Raw genomic sequence first — 22,485 nt, 5'->3', positions numbered from 1 at the left:
ACAAATATAAATGTCTGAGTGTTTAGACACTCTTGAGAACATAACCCACGTATATCAAAAATACAAATGAGAATTGTATTCTATTTTGTAAACGACAAAACAGGACTCCAATAAAGTCCTGTTACGATTTTATTAAATCACTTTCTAATTCAGTAAAAATGTTTGTACACTCAAGGAGTCGAGGTCACAAGGCTCTTACACATTTGTTTTGTGGGTCAAAAGCTAGGAAGTTTAGTAACCACTGATCTGAGGGTCTGTTTGCTTTCAATATGGCTCCTCGTGAGCTAGTCAGTAACGCATGACACTACTCCAGTTTTTGGATCATAAAAGGGTTATTTCAATTATTACAGATGCTGTATGTTGATAAAAAAAACCCATAAAAAGCAGGATTTTATGACTACACTGTTCCTCTAAAAACATTTGCTTTATCTGTTGCGTCGTACCTTTAGCCGTCTCTTTCTAGCACCCAGAAGTTCACATAAACTCAAGAGTAAATTCAAACACTTTTCTTGAATCACTGTAATTGTAGCTTTTAACAAGTTAAGAATTAGTTTTGTTACCTAAATCTGGTACATAAATGCTAAACAACTGCACTTTGCACACCGCCATGTGACGCTGTACGCCACTCTTGTTTAAATAAGGAGAAAAAACCGAGACCATAACAAATAAACTTTAGGAGACATTTTTAATTGGTTGAGTTGAGACAAACTGGACATTTTTCTCAACACTATGGGATGTACACTGTTGATAAAAAGCTTAGTTCAAAGTAGCTGGACACGTGTCCACAGCGCTGCCTTAAGCTTCACATTATCCACCTCATATATATGGCTTTTATTTTCTGCACTTAGAAAAGTCTGGATAAAAACATCAGTATATACAGAAATATGTGCATATTTACATTTTGTAAATGGTGTGTTAATCAGTTACATTATTTTGTTTTATTCAGAAAAAAACAAGAAACACAAAAAACAAAAACAAAAAAAACACATTGCAACCAGAGAAAAGTTCATTTGTCAGGACTGGAAGCCTACACAATGTGTTGTACTCAAGTAACTCGAGGGAATAAAGAAACAAACGTAGAAATCGTAAGGTGACAAAGAGTACAAACATTGTCTGTTTAGAGTTTTTTCCAGAGAACCGTTTGAAAATGGAAATTCAACAAAATACTGCTCATACACATTTACAGTGATGTTTGGATGAAGATTTAGGAGCAAGGAAGATGTAATGTCTATAAAACAGAGCCTAGGAAGAGTGCTTGTCATTGTCTGTACTCTTAGTTTTCTCCTTGGATGAATCGCGTTTACTCTCTCTCTTGTCCTCTTTCTTTTCTTTGCTCCTCTTGTCTTGATCTCTGTCACGATCTCGATCTCTCTCTCTTTCGCGATCCCGGTCCCGCTCTCTGTCTCGCTGTTTTTCTCGTTCCCTCTCTCTTCCCCGGTCTTTTCCACGGTCGCGGTCTCTGCTTCTTGATCGATCTCGTCTTCGGTCTCGTTCCCGCTCCCTGTCTCGGTTTCTCGCTCTGTCGCGGTCATAGTCTTTCCGGTCAGATTCCCGAGGCCTGTCTTTATCCTTATCCCTGTCTCTCTCCCTTTCTTTCTCCTTGTCTCTCTCCCTCCTTTTCTCAGAGTCTTGATCCCTGTGTCTCTCTCCCTCTGCGTCCCTGGTCTTCTCACTGTCCCTCCCCCTGCTCCGGTCTCCTTCTCTTCCACGCTCTGGTTCCCGCTCCCTCTCCCTTCCTCTATCCCACTCTTGTTCCCGACTCCAGCGCTTGCCTATCCCCCTATCCCAGGGGGGCCTGCCACCATGAGGACTTTCCTTCTCTCTCTCCCTTCTATGGTCTTCAGAGAGCTCTCTCTGCCTCTCCTCTAAGGACTGTGAGGAGCCAGAACTGAGTTCTCTGTGTGGTATGTCAAAGCGACTCAAACGCTCTCCACGCTCTCCACGTTCTCCGGAGCGAGGCTCTAAATCATCATGGGTGGCACTACTCCTCCTTCTCATTTCCGGAGAAAGACGCCGCCAGTGGTCCTCCCTCGGTAGGTCTGGACTTTGGCCTCCGTGGCGACTGGGAGGGCCGTGTAGTCCGTCTACAGATGGTGGCAGAAGCGGCATGCCGTGGCGAACAGGTCTGGGATCGTCCGAATGCCAATCAAAACGGTAGCGTTCTGAAATCTGAGAAAGATGCGGCCTATTTTCCTGAGCCGGGAGTCCTCGGGGTTCATCGAAAGACCGTCTCTCTAGCGGTGAAGATGGCGGTGGCCTTGAACCGCCATACTGGTTATGTGGTTGGAAGAGCTGTCCACTCAACTCCGTGCTAGGAGGCAGTCCTCTCCTATCCTCGTACTGGTCGAGCGGAGGTCCACGATAAGCGGAAGGTGCTGGAGGACCAAGATTCTCTTTATAATATTGGGGAGGATTTGGATTCTGGTCCAAACTGGGATTGAAGGAGTTACTGGGAGTGTCTTTGTTGTAATGCTGATTTGGTGGGGGACCCCTGGGGCCTGGGAAGAGAGCAGGAGGAGGGTGCCTGGTATCAAAGTGAGCAGATGGTGGGGGTCCTGTGAAAGATGGAGGAGGACCTCTGTTAGCAGGGAAATTAAAAGGAGGTAGAGGACTAGAGAATCTTGGTGGCAGTAAGTTGTTCTGTCCTTCAAAGTTTGGAGGTGGGTGAATATTTGGAGGTGGGCCTTGTAGTCCAATGTGTTGAGGGGTCATGGAGGGATCAAATATTTGTGGAGGGGGTGCTCTCTGAGAAACTGGAGGGAACTGAAGAGGGGGTCCCCTAGGCGGCAGGATGTTTTGTATTGGTGGTCGAGGAGGTGGCTGCTTATGTTGGTGCTGGTTGTTCGGCCACTGGTTCTGGTTTTGATAGGGTGGGTAGGATGTCGGAGTTGGGCCGTACTGCTGACTGCCATCCACTTGACGTGGGGGAGGACCATGAACAGAGGGAGGAACGTGGATAGCTGGGGGAGGCCCCTGCATCGAAGGAGGACCGGACATTAGAGGAGGACCTTGCATGGGTTGCAGCATAGACTGTGGCGGAGGCCTCATTATCAGGTTCTGACCTTGCATGGGGTGGGGAGGGACAAAGCTGGACTGTGGTGGAACATCGACTGGCGGTCGGTATTCATTATCGAAGGAGGCCATGTGGTGCGGCATGTGATGCGAGTGAGCATCGGCCACCGTGCTTTGAGTGAGTACTGGGATGGCGGACGTTACCGTGGAGATGTCTGCAGACTCTCTGCGATACCGCGAAGATGGGACATCTTGGCTGTTTTCCTCGTACTTTAAATCATCGCCAGCTTTTAAGATACTGGCAGCATTTGGCCAAATGCTGTATTTGTCCACTTCAGTTTCCTCTTTGTCGTCTTCGTCTCTTTTCCTTTTTCTATCGGTCATGTAGCTGACCTCCATATTATGTTCCACCTCCTCTCCCAGTAAAGGAATTGAAACCTCTTCATTGTCCGAGTCCATGAAAGGAAGCGCCGTCTCACTTTTTTCCTCCTCCTGAGCCAGTGAAGTCTCAGGACCTTGTGGGGCATCAGCATGTTCTTCTACTTTAGGTGGAGATTGCTCTTGTGCCAGAGGTGCAGAGGTAGGAGATGGTTCGGTTAAAGGAGGAGGAGACGACGGCTCCTCTTTTTGTTCCGGTTCAGACTGTTTCTGTTCACCCACAGACTGGCGAGGATCCCTGCTCTGTCTTGGATCTCTTCTCTGGTTGATAAGCGGAGCAACCGTTGACGACTTGACTAGTTCTTCAACTTTCTTGCCAAGTTGGAGTAAGTGACTGCTGGCAAGTGTGTCTGGAAGTAACAAAGCTGCGGCGGCTGTCTCTGTGGACAACGTCTGCTGTTCTGCCTGCTTCTGCAGTGCTTGATCGCCAATTCTTCGAAGATTTTCCAGGATCATCTTTGCATCAGGCACATTTTCAGCTACGGGCTTAGTTTGGGCCGGTATCACAGTTTTTACATCATCAAAAATCGAATCATCTTCAGGATCGTACTCCACATCGTCAGTTTCAGCTGCTTCCACCTCAGTCGACTTACAGACCTCAGGTTTGATTATCTCGTCAGCAGCCTTCTTTGTCACATTAAAGACCAGACTTGGGTCATACTCTTCTTCGGGATCATATGGTCTGTCGTCTTCATCTTCTTCTTCCAATGTCTCTTTTGGATTTTGGGTAAACTGTTGGACAATGGGGTCTAACATTGTAGCGGTGGCAGGAAGTTCCCTAGTTTGATCAGATGGAGAGTTAGAAGCGTCTGAGTCCAGCTTTTTGTTCCTAAAGATCGTGTTGAGAATGGTTTGAAGAGGCGTGGCGGCTGATGCAGAGCTTCCGGATGTGGAATCCTTGCCAAGGGTAGCGGATGTGACTGGAGCATTGACAGCCGATAACAAGGAAAGGACTGAGACAGCGGTGTTTGCGGTGCTGCTGCTGGGAGTCTCAGAAGAGTTAGATGGAGGTGAACCTGGCGGAGTCGTGCTGAAGGGGATTTCAAGACTCTGCCGTGCGCTTCTCTCTGCCTTGACTGCGGGAGCGGGTTTTGGGAGTCCGGTTTCATCTGCGTCTTTGGTTTGAATTTTGGACCGTTTGTCGTCCGTTTCAAGCGGCGCACCAACTCGCTTTCGGTCCTTCTGGCAGATCAGCAATCCCAGGAGGAGGTTGGGGCGAGCTGGTTCAAGTCCTGAGATGCAAACACACAGGAACCAGAGAAAGAACTTCAAAATCCATAAAAATTAAACATTTAAAAGCAAACAATAACAATGCTGAGGTACAAAACAAAAAATACTGGAATGAGAGCTAAAAGACTGCTTCAGACTACAACAAAGGTATCAAAGAGAACCTCTCGCTATAATGAAGACATACAGTCTTGCATTAAAACAATTGGCCAGAGATCAGAACAGCCAAAATCCTATAGAGAACTTAAATGCTACAAATTTGCCTTTAACCCTCTTCATTAAATACGTAAAAATTAAGGTCTTTCAGTCTAAAATCAGCAGTAGGTAGTTTCATGCATTTTTATGTTCAATAGAAATCTGATAGACTGAAGACATGAGCTTAAATGCATAATTAGGATTGATTTGGCCAAGTCTCTCCCTCGAGAGAATTTAACCAGGGACAATCCAGTGAATGAATGGTTAAAAAATAAAGTGTAATTCCTTAATTTTCTGTTGGGTTCAAATCTTCCAATTAAATAATCAGATCAGACCTTAGAGAAACTTAACTGGTTTCTGCCAATGATGCGTTGCTACTGCCAATGAACTTGCTGACATTTGTTAGGAGCTTAGACAAGCAAATAAGGGTCTTTGCAGGTCTTTTAATAGATGCAACACATAAACAGAATACAGTACTAAAAAGATTATGCAACATATATACATAGACTGGAACATATTTTCCTTTTAAACTGATTGAGTTAATTTAAAATCTGTTCACAGACCCTAATTTTTTCATGATTTGGTGAAAAACCTGACCTCTATACAGACTTGTTGGATCACCTTTATTCAACCACCGGTCTCAGAAACTTAAAGTGCTGGTCTTTTATAAGCAGAAATGTGTTTGAATCCAACTTGATTCCGTGGTAGAGTTGAAGCAAGTCACTGTATGGTTGCCATTTTAAAAGAAAGCTTGACTGAAGGCTGACTTGAAACAGATTTATTAATCATATGTGTATTTAACACATATACTGAGCCAAGTCTTGAGAAACAACAGATTGAGACTGGATGATGTGGCACCAATCTGCAAAGCAAACTTTATTGAAAATGTGCCGTACAATTTCAAATACACAGAAAAGAATACAGAAGATAATACAAGCATGTTGGGAGACTCAAAAAGAAACATGAGCACCCCCTACAGTTAGAAAAAAGCTCTCATTCCAGTCTGAACAAAGAAAATATACTTACCGTATGTTTGAAAAACATAAATAAATCACAGTTTGACAGGAAATTAACAAATACCACACAACACTTAAATAGCAGCAGTATTTCTATAATCCCTTCTAAATGCTTACCTGGCCCGTCAAACGGTAATAGCCTAGAGGGTAAAGGGTCTTTTGAGCCGAGTGGGATGAGATAGAGGTCTTTGATGCGCCGGTTGTTGTTAGCTACCACGCCAAATTTCTTTCTGCTGCTGAAGTAAGAGAAGAGAGACACATATGCTACCTCTTCTTCCTCTGTGGCTGGCTGGAAACGGATCAGACACAGCTCCTAAAAAACACAAAGAGGGGGAAAAATAGAATTTGATACAAGACGTTTGAAGAGGAAATCGCAGCTATTCTACCAGTTAATCTTTCTCTAAACCAACCTTGGAGAGCGACGTTTTCAGCTTCCCAACATAGTCCCATACGGTGTTGGGAGAAATCCTGCCTCCGATGTGGATAGTGTCAGGTAAATCCTGAACCACATTGACAAAGAGAAATAGGTTGAATGTCTATGTGAATTGAAGTAAACAGAAAATCTACTTGATTTATGTAAGAAAACAATGTATAACCAAAATTTGGTTTGGTGAAACTACCTCTTTCAGGTGTTCAAAGGAGCCTGACACCAGATAAGCTTTGGTCACAAACTTAGCAACTGATTGCATATTAACAAATCCTTTCCATATCGTCTCCTGACCGTACAAGAAGATTGCCGTTTCCCCCTCCGGAGGAGGTTCAGCTGAGCTGTAATAAATCAAAAACACCCTCCTGTTAGATAAGTTGATGCAACACTTTAAAAAGTAGGTCTCAATTCAATATTTTGAGTTATTCTTGATAGTACTGTAGCAGAAAGACTGAACACCTTTTTTTCGTAGATTTGGACGTAGCCACTAGTGGAGGTGGCGCTGGTGGCAGTGGAAGTGGCAGAGGTACTTTAACTCCAGAGTCCATCGGAGCAGCAACAGAAGCTGTGATAGGAGCCAGGACGGGTTCTGCTGTGTTACTGGCGGGTTTTTCAATGGCCGGTGGCACGACGCTCACGGCGGAGCCGTGGCGGGCCATGCGAGGGTCTCTCCGAGAGATGCTGACGGAAGAGACGGCGGGGGCGACGAGCGGAAGGGTTGGAGCGGGAGGCACCATCGTGTTCGGATCCTCCTGGTAGAGCTGTGGCGGAGTTTCTGGAACAACTGGTCCCGCGTTGGAGTGGTAGGGTGGAGCAACCGGCGGATGGGACGATAAGGGATCTAGGGGAGGGTAGGCCGCGGCATTGACAGAAGGTGAATCCCCAGACCTGGATGACCTTGACTCGTGTCTGGGTGGTTTGACGTCAGGCTTACTGGAGACTCTGGCCTTTTTGGATGCAAGTTCATCTTCTGTCTTTTGTCCTAGAAGACACATTTTTGAAGCATGGATATGGAAATAAAAACACTGGAGTAAACATAATAGCATCATACTACCGTGAACCTGTATTACCTGTGCATATTTTGCAGTTGAGGTCAAACAGATGAGTCTTGTGTTCAGAAGTGGTGTCTTTAAGCATGCTGCTGAAAACATCCACCATGTTGCTGCCAGTGTTGCCGTCAGCAGAGGGTTGGGCGGTCGCTGATGGAGTTGAGCAAGCCTCGTCTTGGTCCTGAGGAAACGCAAGAGGAATCCCATCAAATTTTAAATGTAAGAATAAAACAAAACACAATTCTCCCATCTTATGACACTTTTTTTTTTTTTTTTTTGCAAGTCATCCTAAGCAAAATGAAGACAGAAATTGCAAAGACGGCCAACTAAATAAAAATATATTTCTATTTGTTAATATTTATTGGCTACTTGTCAGATTTCCTCATGCACAAGCTTCATGCAGGCTGAAGGAAGATGCAGAAGAGAAGCTCGCCACCACTTACTGCCGCAGAACCCAAGCGAGAAGACGGCGCAGTAGCAGAAATACATACATCTGCGTCGGATGGGGGAGCATCGTCCATGTCTACGCTGTGGGAGCCCGTGTCGTGCCTGCTTCCATGTCTGGAATGCCCCGAACGACCCCGAGAGTGACCCTGAGGACGGAAATTCAAAGATGTGCCTCACTGCTAATTGTTCCAGGTCAAAAAGAATTTATCAATAATTTGACTTTTTTTTTCTAAATAGAAACATAGTACAACAGAAAAAGTGAGAGTGGATTTTGCTAGTTTTAGCAAAAAAAATTTAATAAAAACCGTGTTTTCAAGCTCCACCCATCTCTAATGAATACCCACAGCATGATGTAGCCACCATCATGTTCCACCAATGAAATGGTGTGTTTGGACTGGTAGGCGACATTAATGGCCCTCTAAAATAAATCTGTTGCCCTCAATTTTATTTAAAAGTGTCTGAGTAATGGGGGCAGAAAACAAAAGCGCAAAATACTCAGATCTGTAAAAAAAACAACAACACAAAAACATTTCAATTTCCTTCCACTTTGCAATTCCATTTGCCAAACTGTGAAAAGGGTCACGCGTTAAAGGAAATCTGATTCGTAAAAGCAGTAGGAATTTTTACCTCTGAACTTTCAAACTTTCTCCACTCGGATATTTCTTTGGAGAGCAGCTCTTCCGCACTTAGTCTCACCAGTCTGAAGGGAGTAACTTGTCCACCAATCACCCTGTAGAACAAACCCTGCAACACACACACCGTCCATCAAACATCCTCAAAACCTTGTTGGCTTGAATAACGTTTAAAACTTCCCTGCACGTGTACCATGTGCTCTTGACCGACTCACTTTGTTTTTAGGGTCCTTCAGGTTGAACATCAGGGTCCTGTATTTGTTCTTGTATTTGCTGTCAGTACTCAGGCAGAGGTTAAACATCTCCTTCTCGATAGCGTATGCAAGTTTCCCCACCTCACTTTCTGTCATTTTCAGATCATCGCTGTCGCTCACCCTGTCGGAGGAAAATACATTCTCAACGGTCAATAAGGATAAAAGAAAAAGTAAAATTGTCACACCTGGAGATGAGAGGAACCCACCTTTTGAAGAGAATGTCAGTGAGTGAGCGCCGGATGTTCTGCCTCATCTGGTTGTTGGCTGGTGGTCTCACGGGGGACGAGTGGGAGGATGATCCAGGTGGATGGGAATGCCTGGAAGACGAGGAGCGGCTGGATGACGTTGAAGATACTGGAGAGGATGGGACTCGAGAGGAAGAAGAGTCTGGCTGACTCTGGGAAGGGGAGTCTTTCTGTTGAGGTTGCTTCTTAGGAATGGTGAAGTTGGACTTTGTGACTCTGAGGGCCCCTGTGACGTGAATTGGACCTGCGGGGAATGGAGATGGGTTGTGGGCCGGCGCCTGGCCGGGTTTCTTGTACTTCTCTGTGGTTTTAGCTGGGGTGGTCGCCTGTTTCTTGGAGACCTTGGAGCTGCTAGCTTGCGGAGAAGACTTCTTGCTCTTCGATGAAACCGCAGTGGATTTTTGTGGAGGGGACTTCTTCTTTCCTTTGCGTAGATTTGAGGATATTCTGGTGGATTTCTCGGGTGACAGGCTCCGTTCCTTCTCAGTCTTTTCTTCTTTGGGAGGAGCTGTAAGCCAAGAACAAAGCCCAATGTTTATAAACCAAATGTTTATTTTAAAAAAAGTAGGCAAAATTTGTTCCTCTGAATAGCAGCAGTTGTGAAGCAGTCTATTAATACGTCACAATAAAATCACCCTCAAATTAATATGACAATTTAAGAATTTCAAAATCAGGAACCATAAATCAGTCACATCAGAAAGAATAGAATATACTGAAAGCTATTTAAAAACGTGGGAAAAGAAGACAAAAAAAACAAACATTTTATTTATGGCTGTGAAAGCTGGTACATTTTGGTATTAATAAAACCTATTTTAAAATGGGAGAAAAGAAATACGAGTTAAAAAAAAAAGCAATATCCAAACTCTCCAAACCCAAATACAATAAGCAAAAAAGATCAGAGTGATCTAGCATTACTGCCTGTTCAAGTTCAAATTGCTGGTCTATTAGCAGCAGCATCTAAGCAGCTAACATCTCAATCTACTATTTTCTGTTACTTGAATATTTTCTAGAACAGCAGCTTTAACCACTGTGTTCAACCCACATCTACTGCTTGGACAGGCTCATTTAAATTTAAATAATAATTTGGTAATAGTTAATGTTTTAATTTCATCAATGGGTGAGCGACATACTTGAAACAAGTATCTAAAGCACAAAACTCAACCTCTTAAGGTGAATTTGGGTGAAGTCCTACTCATGGATTGTGCAGGAACAAACAAAAATCCACAGGTGGTCAATTTTGCAAAATTCCCAAAATTACACCTTCCATTTTCAGGGTTACTGTAGCTTTCATTTAAATTGTAGTCAACAGCTGCACACTTAGAGTAATGTACATCCGGTAACTCTAGAAAACCACAGTATTTTATGCAAAGCCGCCAATGTAGTAGTGTTTTCTAGGGATTTTGTAACATTACATAAAATGGCAACGAAACTAATCAAATTTTCTACACTTTGGTCTGGTTAACCAAAAACAGCTGAACACAACTTTTTCCATATGCTTATATAACCTTCACTCCTTCCAGTTGATCACAAGTGGGAGCTTATCTCGTAATGTTGTCCTTCATATGCATCAAATCCATTCCAGGAAGAGACAGGAAATCTTCAGTCTTCCATCTCCTTCTGAAGCTGGAGGATCTTCACCGCTCGTCTTCAGGGTCTCGTCTTCGCAGACATGTCTCTTCCCCCCCCCCACCGCTGCGTTCGCCGCTCCCGACTGCTTCCGTAAAAACAGTGTGGACGTTAACTTCTTACATCGACGTTTCTGGTGTCAGCTGAACTTGGTCAAGACATCCGACAGCAAGCCAACAACGCTTGAAATTAATGGAGGCATCCAAAAATCTGTTTATCACCTTTTATTTTAAAGCCAGTCACTTAGGAAAAATAAGTGGTGCACCACATTCAATATGAATGAAACATCTCATCACCCCCAAACATGAAGGGCAGGTAAGTAAAATGTTTACTAATAGCAACAGCTCAACATGAGCCGTTCTTAGAAATTCCCACCTACCTGCAGCAGGAAGGACCTTTGAGGCACAGCAGTGGGATGTGATGAGGCTTGTTGTGGAGGGAAATCAGGAAGGTCATTTGGGGGGAAAAAAACCCAACGATAGCACCTAATAAATCCACTTCATTCAGTCCACCTCAAACTGATTCTCTAAAAAGTGATCCCTGGTGTCTCCCAAATGTTGGGGAATTATCCCAAAGGCATCGAAATGTCTAGTTCATTATGATCTGATCCAGAAACGAAGCTTTAGCCTTCAAAACCGTTAACCTATTTCAGACCGGTACATTCCTAACTTGGTTAACGCCCACCTTTATTATATATATATATATAAGTATATATACACAGAGAGATTCAAGTGTTTAATTTAAAGCTGCCAATCCCTTACAGCATCAGTTTAATCTCCTCCTGAGCCACCAGTGTTGTATGAGGAGTGCCTTTTAATGTAAAACTCCTTCATTTTTGGTCGCCATTACTCCTCACACTTACCTGCTGCAACACTGAAAACCATTCATTATATAAAAAAAGTCTCTGCGTTATTTAGATCATATTTCTCCTGCACAGATCAGTTCATGTTGTCCCCCAGAAACACGGGACGCTTTCTGAATGAGGTTAGCGTCACAGGAACCACACACAGAGCAGGAAAACAACTGATGCAGTTTAAAAACAGCAGCACTAGACCTTCAAGGAGATACATACACTTTTTGTTTAACACTGTTGGTGATATGGGTGTAGTCTTTTCTGGTGTTACTGCAATGTAATTATGGTCACTGGACCAGGAGGCAGTGGACGGCGGAGGCCGCTGTTCCTCGGCGTATTCGTCTTCGTCGTCCTCATCCAGGTCGGGGCTGAAGTCTTCGTCGCTGTCCGACGCCCTCTGGGTCTTCTTCTGTGCCTTCCCGCCGGCTCCACCCTTCTGGACAGGAGAGGAGAGAAGCAGATTCACAAGTCAGAGAAAATTCTCCACCACATGAATTCAGACTGGCTACAAAGACTCAAGGAAATTCTACAAACTCTGTTGGTGAGAAATGCATCTATTAGGCCTTGCGGTCAGAGAATATAGGCAGTTCATCACCATTAGCAACACATTAAGAGTTCTAACTCAACATTAGAACTCTTTAGTAAGCCAACACCGTCACAGAAACCACAAACTTGGATTGAGGAAAGAGTTCACACCAGAGATGAGAGGCAGCTGAGAAAACTAGAGGGATTTGCTTAAGGTGAGAGACTAAGCTAACAATTATTAGCTACACAAGCCCTGTAACACATTCCTCCCCAGTTTAGGTCACCTGGTTTGGAATCAGAACACTTTCAAAATGTGTCCATCAGCTCTACATGAGGGGAAACTGGATTTAGTAGTATTAATCCTCTGCTAGTCCAAAGGATGGAGTGACTTTGGTAGTGTTAAGGGGAAGTAGCGACAACTAATAAAAAAAGAAATTAAAAACAAAAAACAGAAGAAAAAAAAAGATCCATAAAATCTATTCAGCTTTTGTCAAAATAAAACAGTCTGAAAAACTGGGTGTTCAGTCAAGGGACCCCATCTCTAATCCACAACAGCTTGTTTCCTTCACCGTTAAATGTGTCCCAAGTTCAACACACCCCAAATAAATGGGTTAATTACCTCCTGGGCATGCAATCAAGTTTTACTAAGTCCTGGTAAATGATCATTATTTGATCCAGGTGTGTTCATGCAGAGATGCCTCTAAAAGGTTCTGGACGGTTGCCCTCCAAAACTGGACTTTAACACAACCTGTGGTAAAGCAAAATGGCTCCCATGTCGCTCTCGCTCTCATTAAACAATTGTTACTTCACATTAATCCCATCTGTCTGAATAAAACAAGTTATTTTAGCTTGCAAACATCATTTCAGATCTGGAGCAATAAGATGACACTAGATCACAATAATTCATTATTGACCTTATTATTATTGACCTTGTGACAAAACGCATAAATATGGCATCATCTATGACGGACACTTTATTCACCGACGTTCCAGCTGAGCCGAAGGACATCAGTTCTGTTTTCCTCCGTTTCATTTAGCCACATAAACCAACTTTCATGTACAAACAGTCTAATGTAGTGTTGAATTTGAAAGAAAGTGCATTTTTAAGTTTGCAGCATGGTCAGACTCGGTGTACTTGAATCTAAAATATTTAAATAGCTAATCACACTGCTTAGAAATGTTTATTAGGAGACTCCTCCATGGTTACAATCCGGCAAAATTCAGATGCATCTGACCCAACACATAAATCAGTTGGTTAAAGTCATTCAACTCTGCATAGGCCTGGTAACGAGCTGTTCCATTAGATTCAGGCGTGTTGGATTAAAGACGCATCTAAAGGTTGCAGGACAGTAGCTCTAGGGGACTGGACGATATATACGTACTTTTGTTGTTGCTTATTATGATTCAACAGCTACATTTTTACACAATGAAACATGCTGAATGTATTTCACCAGTATGCATTTGTAAATTATAAAAAAAAGTCATTTCTTAGAAAGCCGTTTCACAATAGAGTTCAGAAACTTAGCAGGCGATATGAAAAACATTGGTTTGCAAGAAAACAGGCCACACACACAATATCTACTTTGAGGTCTTGCACTAAAAGTCCTCACAAACACTAATTTAGGTCAAAGATACAAGTTTAAAGGAACGAGAACATAGAAGAATGGATGCCTGTCAGCTTCACAAGCTGTGGAGAAATTTAGTTTGTAATTTATGAGTTAAAAAGCTGAATCAGATCTGGAGCGGCTCCAAGAACAAGTCCATCACCTGGTCAAAGCTGTAGAAAGAAATATGCGTTCAACGTTCAAGAAAATCAAATATCGCATAATATTTCTGAAATATTATGCGGCAAATGCAATTGTCCTGTAAAGGCAGATTACCGTTGATATTTAACATCCCAAGAGATTTAACAGGAAGCAGTGAACAGAAACTTCAACATCCCATTCTGTTGTGTGAGATTAAAAATCTTTTTAAAAGTTGTATAGATAAGATATTAAGTAGTATTCATTTTGATGATCATAAACATTTAAGATTTCTTTTAAAGTTGCAACATTTTACACCTTCAGAAGATGACCTATAATGACATAAAAGTCCTAATCTTATTAAAAACGGTCAGATGATTTTTTTTTTCTTTTGTCTTTGACACAATTATTAGATAGTGGACATTTGCAGATGCACTATATTAAAAAAAAAAACATGCAATTGCAAAACTGTTGCTGAATACAGTTAGATATCAATTGTTCTTTAATCTGAATGCTCCCACCACATTTTGCAAACTTTAACCTCCCAGCCACAACAAATATACGTCCGATGTGGGTCTTGACGACAAAGTTCAACCTAACAAGCCGAATAAATCACTGGCATGCAGAATTTGCCTGCATAGCATCGATATCCTACCAACCGTGGCATCCCAGCAGTCTTTTGTGATCGCTACACGGCACTCGTACTGTGACGGAGATTTTGACTTGATATGGTGTGCAGCTGCAGAAACATTAGGAGCTGCTTTCCACAGGATGAAGAGTCATTTGGTGTTCCCCAACAAAGTGACAGATTGTGATGAAATGCAAAACGACATTTAAACATGTTCATATTCTGAAATCAGTTACCATTAAACTGTGGAGCTTTTTGGAGCTAAAAAGATCCAAGACCACACATATTTCACATTCATAGCACACCCTTTTTCAGTTTAATTAAAGCACGATTAAAAATGCAGAGGGCGAGTACAACAAGCAATTTGACACCGTCGTGAAAAACCTTTTTCCTTCTGAAATCAAACTCTGGTTGGAAGAACACTGTGATAAATATAAAACAAGTCCTAAATTTAAAACAGCCCAAACACTAAAGCATTCATTGGTGCTCAGCTATAAACCCCCCTCTGATTCTGACAGGTAAACATTGTAAGTTTAATATTCCTGCCACAGATCTGCAGTTATCCACATCATATATTAAAAAAAAAAACTGTTTCTCAACCCTTATTGGACATAACCAGTGCTTTCAGGGGAAACTGTTTCAGGCAGTCCGGGTTACCTTTGCTGTGGACTTGTTTTTCTGAGGCATGCTCTTGTCCTTCTGTTTGGGCTCTTTGATGTCAGTGATGGACTTCATGGCTGCAGCGGCGTGCTTCAAGATGCAGTCGTCGCCACAGTACACGGAGTCCGGCTGGGCGATGCTCTCGCAGCCGGGACCGATGCATTTAGGCAGGGAGGAGTCATCCTCCGCCCTCTGCTTGGCCGCCTCCTCGGCCGGCGTGGTGTTCACCTCGACCGTCGTCTCCACCCTCTGCTCTGGTTCAGGTGGGGCTTTCTGCTCTGCTGCCGACGGAACCTTCGGCTCCACAGCCGACGCCGCCTTTTGGTCTGCTTTGGGCTCGGCTGGCTGATGAATAGCCTGATTTAAATCGGCGTGGAACGAGATTAACAAATACATGGATCATTTCATATTGCAGGTCTGCCCTAAGCTATAACTGTGTGAATACAGTGAATAAATTTGTCAAGAAAACAGGACTGAAACGATGACTCCATTTACAAGATGGTCAACAAATTTAATAATCGATTGTTAACTGGACTATATGGCCTCAAAAAAGGCCATTTGCTGAAAATGTAACATTCAGAGCCATGATTAAGCCAAAACTGTACAAAATACACATACAATTATGAAAAAAAATCTATTTTTCTGCAAATCCATTTTACCTAGAACTCCTCTAGTGGCAGTTTCAGCTTCACTGGATCAGATTCAGTAATGGAATGCTGCTTTTAAATTTTAGGCAATAAAATTATTATATTTTATTTAGAAATGAATTGACTTGTTTTATTTGAATCTATTATGTTTCTAACATTGTATAAAACAATGTTAAATAAAATAAAAAATCTGCACAATGTGCCTTTTTTTTTTTTTTAACCCCTCCAGGGGGTCTTTTGTGGGCTCTAGTGTCCCTTGCGGCAGACATGCGGCAAATATCGCCGGGTCCGGGAGTCGAACCCGCGACGAGGACTCAAGGCCTCCAAACATGGGTCGCGCTACGCCACCACGGCACGCCCATGTGCCCATTTTTTTAATCCAATTAATTAATTGTCAGACCAATCAGTTAATCATCCAACTAATCGATTAATCGTCAAACTAATTGATTAATCATTAAAAAAATAATCAAATTTAGTTGCAGCCCTACAAGAAAAGAAGCTAAGGATGAAAACAGCTGGATGATGAGGTGTATATTTCGTAAAGCTTACTCTGATGACAATATGAAAGGTTTCCAGCTGCAGTCACCTACCGGCTGGAAGATCTTTATCTTCTTCTTCCCAGATGGATTAGTCGCTTTCTCTATCCTGCCTTTGATGCCCTGATCTTCCGTCCCGGTCGCTGTGGAAAACGCAGCCAGCCCTTGAAAAGCTGATGGACTTAGCCCCGCCCCGCCGGCTGAGAGTTTCTCAGCAGATACGGAGGAAGCTGAGGCGGTAACCTGAGAAGCAATGTCTGCTCTGGGTTTGTTCGCCTCTGCGCTCGTGGGGAGAACGGCCATGGCGGGCCGGACCACCTGGTTCTTCTTCGCGGTGCAGTTGGGGCAGATGTAGTCTTCTCCGTTTCTCTCCATCAGACGCCCGCGGGCCTCGGTGATGCCAACGCAGTCGCCGTGGAACCATTCCTCGCAGCGGTCGCAGCAGATCATAAACCTACGGAGCAACATGCGGAATACAAACCTCACTCTCACATAGCTACGAACAGAAATGAATGGTTAACCTTATATTTACGAAATTAATGTAGAGGCAAACCAGAAATAATGGAAATTGGTGGACTGCAGTCATACTCCAATTCAACTATTTTACGTTTTGTAAATAGCATATTTTATCGGGATTTTATGTCAGACGTATATAAAGTAGCAGATACTTAAATGATTTCAGAAGTTGCCTATCTAGTGTGCAGACTTGGCCTGTGTGTAAATTACTGCCAGTAGAAATCCAACTGTTCTATGAAGGCCTCACTAGAGAACAGACAGCATTACGAAAACCAAGAACCACACCAGTAAAGCACACACTTATCAAGTGGGGGGAAAAAACAAACAATAATTAGTTTTACATTTTTAAAACATCTAAATAAATATAAAGTTTAAAGTGGAGTTGGGTTATAAAACAATATCACAAGCTTTGAAAGTTCACTCTTCGATCAATCATCTGAAAATTTACCATGACATGGTTTACTGACTAAATGTGGCCTTTATGGAAGAGAATTAAGAGGAAGGTCCTTTTTCTGGATGCCATAAAAAGTGCCACTGCAGTTTATCACAACTCATTTAGGGAAGACAGCAACAATCTGGTCATTCTGGCAAAAAAAATGAACACAACCCATAATCAACAACTACGAAACACTTATTATAAAGGTAACGTGGCCGTTGGTCAAAGGGGATGAATGAAGCTAAACCAAGGCAATAATGAAAAAAGATATTTCAGATGTTACACACAAAAAAAAACTGACTTTAGACACGTAGCGGATGGAAGAAGGTCACGCTCCAAGCCTAATGCATTCCTCCCACTCTGCTCTACCACAGAGCTCTGCAGGCTTCTGCATGCAGGCCGGTCCTAGGGGTGACTGTTCAATACCACTTAGGAAAAATGCTGTGTGGTCACGCTACTTTTTCCAATAGTGCTTCACATACTTGGAGTACAATTCCAAGTAAAATAAGGGACTTTTCACTTATTATATATAAAAAAATCTTAATATTGTCAATGTCAATATTGATTATATGCAAAGATGTTCAGACTTTAAGGTTTGTTTATGCATTTCTTGTTATGCATCTTATTTGTTTTAAGATCAACCTGCCAATTGGGACTAGAAATAGAAATTAGTCACCTGGTTATAATCTCATATATTTACATATAAATGTTCACTAATACATATTGTTCTATTCCTAAACTTAAACTTGAATGTTCTGACTCAGCATCCCTACAGCAAACACAATACTCCCATTCAAATGGTGGAACCAAACATACAGCAAAAAGAAAACAGGTCAAATCACAATCAAAGCGAATAAAAAAGCAATAAGCTTGTTTTAGGAGATACAATGATGAGCGGACTGTTATTTTTCCAGTGTGGATAGTTATCTTGATCTGGGTAACATTTTGAAAGACTTTTCATCCTACTTCAAAATTAAGTGCTACTTTGCGTTGGACAACCGCATAAAATCCCAATAAAACACATTAATGTTTCTGATAATTACATAAAAACATGAACAAGTTCAAAGAGAAAGCTCAATTCTCAAGGCACTGAACATGTCGATTTCTGATTAGCCAACTGGAAGAGGTAGCAGACATAATGACAACATACTGAACAAACCGTTTGTTGTGTTTCTGCCGACAGATACAGTATAGAGCGTTGGGGTCATAGCCTCCATCGTCAGACTCCTCATCTGAAGACGTAGATGAAGACGAAGAAGTAAAGGACTCATCATCGTCGTCGTCATCTTCATCTTCCGTCGTCTCATGCTTGCTCATCTTCCCGGCTGCTGTGGGTTTTGTTTCCTTCTTCATAGGAGCCATGTTTCTGCTTAGAGCTGCAGGAGCTTTAGCCGGTGTGGGGCTCTTCTTAGCTATCTTCTTCTTATTGACGTAAGTCCGGACTGGTCTGCGAGTCATTACTGCAGGTGTGTCTGCGTCCTCGTCATCTGTCTCCTTTTCTGTTTCACCTTCAGGTTCATTCGTCTCCTCGGTAACCTTCTTCTCGGCACCCTCTGTTGTCTTAGCGCAAGGTTCGGGTTTTGCATCTTTCGTCTCCTCGCTGTTATCTTGTGACTGACCTTCATCTTTACTGTCTTCCTCGTTCTCAGAGCTCCCCTCGTCCTGGACCGCAGCTCTCCCTGAGGATCTCGTCTGCCGGCCTCCTTGGGTTTTCTTCTGCGCCTGCTTCCTGGTGCTGCTTCTTGTCCTCCTCTCCGGAGACTCCGCTTTGTCCTCCGCCGCCCTGGACTCAGCGTTCCCATCAAAACTGGCTTCGGACGCCGTTTCGGCGTCCGTTGGCGTTTGGGAAGGAGGATCTCCGCTTTCAACGCTCGGAGGGGCGCTTTTCCTAGAGCCCCGCTTTGTCGTCATGAGGAACTCCTCCAGTTTGTCCGTTCGTTTGGGCTGCCGTCCGCTGCGCCGCACCGGACAGCGGCTCTCAGGACTGTCTGTTGTTGCCTCCACTGGCATTGTGCTCTACTGCAGTGGAAAAACAGGAAGTTTGAATGTTTTGGTTTTTTTTACTTCACGTTGTGGCCTTCAGTGCTGCAGCTGGTTGCTTTAGCAACTCTGTAGCCAGACTCTCCAAGTCATTTGAAACGGTCGCTTTAGTCTGCTTTCTGCTTCTTGAGAGCCTGCAAACAGCAACAACAGACAATCACCTAGGTGTACTATGGCAACAATGCCACAAAAAAAACCTGCATAGTTAAAAAAAAAGAAAGAAATTGTTTACCATGCATTTAACTTAAAATTGCTATAAACATAATCTAATTTGTACCCTCAACAATAGAAGTAAATAAAACCTCGATAGAATGACTATGGGTCACTGAAATACTGATGGCTGTCCATTAGCGGTAATGCTGGGAAACCGTAGTGCCTATAAACTGTTAAGTTTTTCTATTACACTTCCACACACTGTTGATACGATATGACTCTGACACTGCTTTTTTTATATAACCATTTTTGTTTTAATAAAAGTCTCCTTAATGTAATGCTATCTGTAAGAAGACTCAAGACATTTAAGTTATTACTAAAGTTACTATGAAACAAATAGATTTAGATCATTGTAGTATAGCAGCCTGCACTATGTCCTCTAGGGGGCAGTGTTTTCAAGTTGAGAAAACACTCAACTTGAAAACACAGGTACCATCAACATTTTCAAAAAATATAAATAGTTCCCATGTCCTAAAAATAAAAGGAAAAGTTAAGAGGAAAAGATTAAATCAAAAGGCATTCTGCTTAAAGATAAGAGTACAAATTTTAAGTATTTTTATATATGCCTCAAAGGATCATTTTCGTTCCTAAGGTATATTAATTATTTTGTCCAAAATATGATTTGTTCATTGGTTTACACACTGCATAACATGCAGAGATCATTACATTTTGCATTATAAAATTGAGCAATTTTGTTAAAATTCAATATAAAGTCATACACTAGAAGTGCTGGAGTTAGTCCACGTAGACAACACTCCTATGCAGTCTAGAGATTGTCCAAATGGCCTGAAGGATTATAAGTACCCTTAAGTACCTTGGTAATGGCCTCAACGCATCTCACAGTTGCACAATTGTTCCTTAGACTTAGACTTTGACTTAGACTGGATAATGCAGCACAACATCAGCTGCAAAAGGTCACATCTCTCCAAAAACACTTCATGTATGCTTCAAAACTAGACTGAAGAGCATTACCTACAGGAGATCTGATCTCCTGTTGGCATCATAGATACCCACCCCCAACATGGACTATTCACACTCCTACCTTCTGGCCTGACGGTCAACGACCACATGTACAATAGAAGAATAGAAGAATGGATGCTAATTTGAGCCATCAGAGTCGTCAGTTTGGACTCAGGGTCTTTTGGCCCTGTATCAGTAAGTATGGGGAGAAATCAAAAACCTAGTACTCCGGTAGTGTTAAAGGGTATTTTGAAAGGCATCACCATGGTAAGCAAGCAGATTTAAGAAACACTTTCATGGCTTGATTTTTTTTTAAGTGAAATATCACATCTGCCCTCAAACAGAACCACTGCTTCTTCATTAATTTTGTCACAAATATAAAAGACAATAAAAAAGTGTCTTGTAGTATTTTAAATAATGACTGAATTCTAAAGTTGAAACTTAATTTTGACCATCATTCCTTTTACTACTGTTAACCAATTTCAGAATTTTATTTTAATTTTTCTCCCTTCTATAATATAAATGAAAAACAGTGCTGCTTAAAAATAAAGACAATGTTATTATTATCCATTATAATCCATACCTGCACGTCAGTAGTGATGACTTGTCAAGCTAAAGGACATCAGATTAATTATCGTCAGTGTCAGGTTGAAGGTTCTATCAGAGAAAAAAAGAAAAAACGATTTAGAAACAAAGCAGTTAGTCTCACCCACACACACAGTCACAGGGACTCGGATACAACGATGTGACAAAATTAGAAAAATAAATCAGATTGATCCTTCTCAAATACACCAGAATGAACAGGACTGATATCGATTATCCAATCCATTTAAATTACTCTGACAGTCTCTTAACTACATAAGGGATTATTAAATAACCATATTTACAAATATGAATGTGGAGGATAAACACCAGAGCCCTTAATAGGAAGTCAATTTTAAAAATTACAATATTAAAATAGGTAATAAACACATATTTTTTTTACTCAAAGCATGAGTCATATAATGCTTTAAGCGTTTGTATTTGTTGCGTTTAAAGCGTAGCACGGCGTTGAATCAGATGCGGTCACGACTCCGAGCCACGTGAACGAAAGGACAAACAGTAGCCAGGAGAGATGGGAGGGGCTCGTCCAAAAAAGAAAGTAAATCACACACAATAGTAACTATATTCTCATGTTAAATCACCTTCGACGAGTTGAAGTGATATCGGTAGTGATAACGAGCTGTTGACTGGAGCACACGGTAAACAGGACGAGCTGTTTCCAAGCGCCACCCAAACCGGAGGGCTGCACACGGCCTTCTGCACGAGCGCATTACAGATGCCTGATCGTAACGTTATATACGAACAGATGCTATGTTCATAAAAATTTGACGCTAGCAGAGCTTATAGTAGGACTGAGTACAACCAGGAACTAATATTAAAGTCTCTAGACCCCGTATGTTATTTTACCCCACGTTACATAACGATGATTGTAAAAAAAAAAAAAAAAAAAAAAAAAACACTCCGCCAAAACCTTTTTTGTGGCGTTAGCTAGCGATAATCCGGGCCTCGCCATCTGAAGCACCACCAATAAGTAAAAACGTAAAAGAAACATAAAAGAGCGACCTCACTGCACCCCATAATACTTACAGACTGCATTTGCTGTTATCTCTTTGGTCCTAATTTGTATTGTGGTCTCGCAACGTGGAGGTGAACGCTGCAGAACGTGCACTCGCAAGCCAACACGCTAAGCTAACCTTTATAGCGGCTAATGGGTTTTAATTCCCCAGCATTTATGTCTCCCTCGAACAAACAACGCAAATACACACCAGCCGAAAGGCATCCTTATTAAATTCTATACGCTAAAATCGTCAAATACCAACCTACATTTAATTGACGCAGTTACCTTATCCACAGCTAAAACGGGTTTGGCTAACGTAAGAGGCATCTTTATTCAGTCTCAATGCTGCCTTCAAGTAGAATTATTGAAACCAGTAACACTCGAGAATATCATAAAAACGTTAAATAATTACTAATATGAGTCTGAAATGTCTTTAATGTACTCACCTACATGTTAGAAATACCGACGCTATGCCCTCATTTCTATCAATCCTCCATTTTCCAATCCCGTTGGATCTAACTGACTGCGGCAGATGGCTGACGGTTTACACAAAAAGCTTTC

At 42.1% G+C, this 22,485-nt stretch overlaps 1 protein-coding gene across 7 annotated transcripts; it reads right to left on the bottom strand.

Moving 5' to 3' along the window:
• Window positions 1-666: 666 nt before the first annotated feature.
• On the bottom strand, window positions 667-22,457 carry dido1 (death inducer-obliterator 1). 7 transcript variants are annotated; one of them, XM_023325236.1, is made up of 17 exons: window positions 22,371-22,457; window positions 20,908-20,981; window positions 18,262-19,285; window positions 16,214-16,613; window positions 14,974-15,333; window positions 11,641-11,857; window positions 8,904-9,450; window positions 8,659-8,818; window positions 8,439-8,555; window positions 7,808-7,957; window positions 7,386-7,545; window positions 7,250-7,297; window positions 6,775-7,156; window positions 6,509-6,656; window positions 6,299-6,388; window positions 6,006-6,201; window positions 667-4,682 (listed from the first exon to the last, which is right to left on the bottom strand). In XM_023325236.1, the coding sequence occupies exons 3-17, from the start codon at window positions 19,119-19,121 to the stop codon at window positions 1,243-1,245; spliced, it is 7,275 nt and encodes a 2,424-aa protein (XP_023181004.1). In that variant the 5' UTR covers window positions 19,122-19,285; window positions 20,908-20,981; window positions 22,371-22,457; the 3' UTR covers window positions 667-1,242. The 7 variants fall into 7 exon arrangements, with proteins under 7 accessions (XP_023181004.1, XP_023180998.1, XP_023181003.1 ...); XM_023325230.1 differs by having other exon boundaries at window positions 6,775-7,297; XM_023325235.1 differs by having other exon boundaries at window positions 6,775-7,297; window positions 7,856-7,957.
• Window positions 22,458-22,485: the final 28 nt, after the last annotated feature.

Source organism: Xiphophorus maculatus, chromosome 20, assembly GCF_002775205.1.
Source record: "Xiphophorus maculatus strain JP 163 A chromosome 20, X_maculatus-5.0-male, whole genome shotgun sequence".
NCBI lineage: Eukaryota > Metazoa > Chordata > Actinopteri > Cyprinodontiformes > Poeciliidae > Xiphophorus > Xiphophorus maculatus.
The sequence above is the reverse complement of the archived record's forward strand: the minus strand, read 5'-3'. Positions and strand labels throughout refer to the sequence as shown.

Bases quoted from the DNA above. Each gene is read 5' to 3' on its own strand.
- dido1 (XM_023325230.1), bottom strand. From the start codon at position 19,121: ATGCCAGTGGAGGCAACAACAGACAGTCCTGAGAGCCGCTGTCCGGTG. The intron at 6,389-6,508 runs GTAGTTTCACCA...AATGTGGTTCAG, and splicing joins CCTTTGAACACCTGAAAGAG to GATTTACCTGACACTATCCA. The intron at 6,202-6,298 runs GTTGGTTTAGAG...TGTGTTTTTTAG, and splicing joins TGAAAACGTCGCTCTCCAAG to GAGCTGTGTCTGATCCGTTT.